Raw genomic sequence first — 5,765 nt, forward strand, 5'->3', positions numbered from 1 at the left:
TAATTATTATTTTTTTAATCAACCATTTAAATCTTCAAGTGTCGATTTAATGGTAACTTCAAGTGAAATAGTTATATTTAATGATGACGGTGATGATAATTAACAAACACAAGCCATTTTGCCACTTCACATACGCGTAAGTAAATAAATATAATAATATATATAAGATATTACTTCACACTTTAGTTATGGATTGATAATTATTGTTTACAGTATTTTTTTTTTTAAACTCACGAAGACAATGATTTGAAAGTGTAGGGACAGTGTTTGTTTTATTGACTTTTAGTTGTTGTTATTAATGAGTTTTAGGTACTAGTTGGATTATGAGTTATAAGTATTAAGGAATGTCAAGACTCGAGATACATAAGAATGCCTTTTAGTCGACGTAGGATTTGTACTGGAGAAAGGTGTACGTTACATACACATACCACATACTTGATAACTTTCTGGATTATGGATCGGGTTTTTGAATCTACGGCACTGACACCTGGGAGTCGCTACGGAATTAATTCGGTTGCTGGAATTTTTTTTATCTCTTATTGATAAATTAGTGTGAAACTTTTAATTAGAAATGTTTATTATCAGCATTAAAATAATTTTTTAAAATTAATTATATAAATGATTGAGGTCCAGATCCGGATGTAGAAAAAAGTCGACGTGGACTATTAATTTTTTTTGATAAATTGTATTTATATAAAGTTTGAATTTTTTGAACGCGAAAATTTTGGTATTATTCAGTTGGTGGTGAAATCATTTTTTTTTTTCAATTAAATGTTAAATAATTAATGAAATTTTAATTATAAAACTGGAGTAATTGTCGACAATGATGAGTGTGAATGAAGCAGACAAATTTAAAATTATTAATGAATAGAGTAAATAATTAAAAACAAAACATTTTTTATAAATATTTTTTTTTAATTGTCTACTCTATTTATTTATAATTTTAAATTTATCTGATGTCTGCTACATTCATGTTACTGAAGTCACCCGACGTCTAATAATTTTTGGATTTTTTTTCAAATGATAAATTATAAAAAAAAAAGTATTTTAAAAAATTGCACTTATAGTTTTCTTAATTCTCGATATGTGCATATTTTAAGTTTTTGTTTTTTTTTAAATTTATTTGTTGAAACAAAAATCCAAAGATTGTTAATTGTCTGCTAACTTTAGGATCATGCAACATTCACATGAGTGTGAATGTAACTGACAAGTGGGAGTTTTTTTAATTTTTGAATAAATAAATGAAATGTAAATAGAATAAAAATTAAAAAATGCCTATTTAGATGAATAAAAAAAATCTCCATACGTGCATTTTTTTTAATTTTTTAAAATTATTTTACATCATTTATTTATTTATTAAAAATTCAAAAAATGTCTCATGTCCGCTACGTTTACTCACATTCTGGAACCAATCAACTGTTCTATAAAAAAAAATAATCAGTACAATATTCACATAAAAATCTTCTATGCAATCAAAATTTATACATTTACATATTTAACGTAATTGACAATTACAATTTTGATGTCATAAATAAAAAAAATATCATATATATAAAAATGTAATTATATTTATTATAAGAATGAAATTTTATTTTTTAATAAAATATTAAAATTACAAAACTTATGTTAAATTTATCATTTATAATTATCAAGCATCGGTTATAAATTTAAATATATCATAAATTATCTTTAGTAATAATAATAATATTAATTTTAATTCATCAGTTTCCAGCAAATCTTAATACTTAATGGCAAATAATTATTTACTTTACAATATTAAATGTCATTTATTTTTATCCTCATAATTTTCTTTAAATTTATCTAGAATATTTTTAAATTTAATTTACATTGTCATGAATTTCTTAATTTATTTTTTAGTCATTAATAAAATTAGTTGCGGTATAATTATTTATATGTTACGTTACTTAAAAATTTTTCTCTCTAATATGTATATGAATATTTATATTTGAATATATTTAATACATTACAAACATTTTAAAAAACATTTTTAAAATCTCCTATTATCTACTATATATTTTTTTTTAGATATATCTAAGTATAAAAAATTAATAACAAATTTACCAAGGGACTCGTGATGAATGCAAAGTTGAATTAATCCTGAAATTTTATATTTTCATAAATATTTAATTTTATTTAACTTATAATTTTAAATCAATAACTGGACAATTATTTTTTAAAATCAGTTATCATTTTTACAAAATTTCGTACATTCAAAATACGTAATTACGTACGAAATTTATTTTCCATATCCGTGACTTAATTTTTTTAATAACAATTGCAAAAAAATTATTAATGTTATTAAAATTAATTAATTATTTAAAGTGAATAAGATAAATAATTAACTTACTTCGGCTTAGAAATATTTTGGTAAGGATGGGTCTTTTTTAATTCCCGTCTCTCTTTGTGTCTTACAGCTTTCAGTGATAAATCATTTGTACCATGAGTTGAATTCAAATTAACCGCGGGCACCTGGGGCACAAGTTTAGCTCGTTCAGTCTTTAATTTATTGAGGATCGCCACACTCTTGGCACTCATTACACTCGGAGGTTTCTGGGTTCCCTTATTTTCTTTACCAGCACCAGCTCCAGCACCAGTACCAGTACCAGCACTGGTACTAGTTCCAGTTCCAGTTAAAATTTTACTTTTAGGAGAAATTCGCTTCATCTGTTTCAAAGGGGCCTTACCGCAAGCACTCTTGTCAGCTAAAACACGTTTCTTAGCTTTAGTTTCAATTAAATTAAACGTATTATTTAACTGACTTGCATCAATGCCAGAACCATTGACAATTCCCTCTTGTTTTATTTTATCTTTGTCATCTTCATCCTCGTTATCATTATCATCATCATCATCATCATCATCAATTAAATGAGGACCCTCTGAACCCGGCGACTCGCTATCGATGGTAATCGTCGAGTTGAGAACATGTTTGCCAACATCTGGAGTTGCTTCGAAGGTTTTATTACCATTGGCCGAAGGAGTGATGGGATCATCATCATCAAGGTAGCTGGAGAAATGAATCGGCATTTCTTGGTTAATGGGATCAACTATTTCATCAGTAGACAAACAAATTAGCGTGTAGGCGTCCTGGGAGCTCCCGAGATCGGCGTCAGCCCACTTAATATTCCTGACACCTTCGAGTGATTTTACCAACTGCTTGAACTCCTGCTTCATCTTCTCCGTCAGCGTTCCGTAACCGCGCATCATGCTGTAGTAACTCTGCAGCGTGCCGCTCATCATCTTGGTGATGGTATCCAGGGACTCGAGCTCGCAGAGCTGAAGACTGCAGACCTTCTTTGTGTGCTCGTACTGCTGCTGGATCCGGACATTGTCCAGCAGACTCTTCTGCTGAGTGTAAGTATCTCCCAGTTTCTCTACCAAGCCCTTGCTCCTGATCTCCTCGTCCAAGCTCCTGATGCTCTTTTCTATTTTCTGCAACTCAACCCAGGCTTCTTCCATCTGCGCCTTGACGATATCCCGCTGTCTCTTGAAGTGTCCCAGCGACTTGTTGACCCTGGACTTGCCACTGGCGTTCTGCTCATCGGCAGCCAAGTCCTGGTTGGTCGTCAGCTTGTGCAGCCGTTTATCAGCAGCTATTTTGAACTGTATCCTACAGCACAGTATTTTATCAGAACTCTGCAGCGACAGGATCTTCTCATTCAGCAAACGTTTTTTGTCCAGCAAACAAACAAGCCGATCCTTGAAATCTTTGACGTCTTTTTTCATCTCCTCAGTTTGATTGTCTGACTCGGGTGAATTATTACGGGGACGTGACTCCATCATCAGTAATTTCTGTTTCAGCACCGCGATCTCCTTCTTCTGTTCCTCAACGAGTTTTATATAACCAGTGACGTGCATCTCGCACGAGATAATATTTTTCTTCATGTGAGTTTTGATCTTCTTGGCACGATTGGCGTATCTCAGTGTGTTGTAGGTGTCTTCGAAGCTCATGCTGGAAGGACCGACGTTGGCAATCATAACAGTGCGACAATTACCACCCAGTGAATCCTTGAGCAAGCGCGTGAGCTTGCTGTCCCGGTACGGAATGTGTTTGATACCTTCTGCTAAATTATTTATACAGTTACCCAGTGCCAGTAGCGACTTGTTGATATTAGCGCCCTCTTTAAAACGGGCACCCTTGCACCCGGTAGCAGATGCACGTTCACTACCAGCGAGATCGATCATCGAGAGCTTCACCTGCTTCACTTGCCCGTCCAGCTTGTTGGTGATGTTGACGTAGACCTGGAAGACCGCGTGACTGCGACTTGACTCGGCGTTCGCGTCAGTCGGGTGCTGGGTCCGGTTCCTGTTGCCCTGGGCTAGCAAAGACAGCAGCTCTTCGGCATTTTTTATGGTCTTGATCTTCAGTCCTGATACGACAACACCAGCGCGGCTGTCTTCTCTCAACGCCAGAGGTCCAACGCGATGCAAAAGGTCTTGGACATTCTCGTTGTATATCTCCAGGTAGGTGACACCCAGATTAAAGTCCCGGTGCTCACTCTGTGTCTCTATTTGATTGAACAATTCCGCCATTGTGCGATAAGTGATGCCTGGATCATGATCTTTGCCCAGCATCGTGTGGGTCTTGCCGGCACCTGTTGCTCCGTATGCAAAAACTGAGCAATTGTAGCCTTCGAGGAGGTCAGATATCAGTTCTTTGGTTGTTCCTTCAAAAACTTGCTCGTTGGTGGCTGTGATATCGAACACGTGGTCGAACATGAACTGTAGCTCCTTGTTCTGTTTTTTCAAAAGATCCCGGCCTTTTTGCGCGACGCCGCGGTAGAAAAAAGGATTCTCCTCTTCCTTGGGGTCGAATATCAGCATTTTGTCGTCGATTACTTTTACGACTGTGCGATAATTCTCCTGGTCTTCGCGCTCGTTCGCCGGACGCACGCGCACGATAACTTTGATGCTGGTTTTCTCGCCATCACCCGAGAGAGACTTTGATGTGCTACCGCTGGTGCTCGGCTTGGCGGGACCCCGACCTGCTGACCGACGTTTTCCGAGTCTCTTGGTTTTGTTTGGAGAAAAGGCGCGATCCAGGTCGTTTTTATTCAACACCATGATTGTTATTAATATTTTTTCAAATTATTATTATAATTGAAATATTTTTTTTTTGAGAATTTCGAGTCTGAAAAATAGGTTGTAATTTTAGAATGACAGTTAGACGGGTGGGTGTGTTTTATTTAGTGGTTATTTAATTATTTTGGGGTTAATTTAAAATAATTTATGGAGTTCACTTACCTGAGATTGTATTTTGCGATTGAATGGTGGTTATGGAGTAAAAAAAAATAGTACTAGGTTATTATTGTTCTTTGTTTGTAATTATTTTTGTTAACAACACGAATATGTTTTTTAGCAACACAAACCGTTAGCGTCATGACCACAAACAAGCTCAGACTTGAAAATTCGAATTTTTGTTTATCCAGTAAAGACGCGGTGGCGCGGTAGTTGCAGCTGCTGCGCATGTGTTGGCGGCAGGCGCCATCTTTTAAAACTGAAATGTTTGCGCGCGATTATTTAAACTACAGAAGCTGGTTTAGCCAGGAATGAAAAAGAGAAAGAAAATAATTATTTTTAAACTTTTTGGCTGATTCCTACTAGAGGACACCATAAGAAACAAAGAACGTTTATATTGTGATGAGTTATTCTCAACAGAAGCAAAGTTACAGGCCACTCTCCATAGAGACTCATATTCTCATCTCCACCCATCTCCACCCATGTCCAACCACCCTCCTATGGATCTG

At 35.1% G+C, this 5,765-nt stretch overlaps 1 protein-coding gene across 1 annotated transcript; it reads right to left on the minus strand.

Annotated features, from left to right (window-relative positions):
* Positions 1-2,051: 2,051 nt before the first annotated feature.
* LOC130673188 (kinesin-like protein KIF18A) lies at positions 2,052-5,422 on the minus strand. Its single transcript, XM_057478127.1, has 3 exons — positions 5,263-5,422; positions 2,369-5,149; positions 2,052-2,118 (listed from the first exon to the last, which is right to left on the minus strand). The coding sequence occupies exons 2-3, from the start codon at positions 5,080-5,082 to the stop codon at positions 2,079-2,081; spliced, it is 2,754 nt and encodes a 917-aa protein (XP_057334110.1). The 5' UTR covers positions 5,083-5,149; positions 5,263-5,422; the 3' UTR covers positions 2,052-2,078.
* Positions 5,423-5,765: the final 343 nt, after the last annotated feature.

This window comes from Microplitis mediator, chromosome 8, assembly GCF_029852145.1.
Source record: "Microplitis mediator isolate UGA2020A chromosome 8, iyMicMedi2.1, whole genome shotgun sequence".
NCBI classification, from domain to species: Eukaryota; Metazoa; Arthropoda; class Insecta; order Hymenoptera; family Braconidae; genus Microplitis; species Microplitis mediator.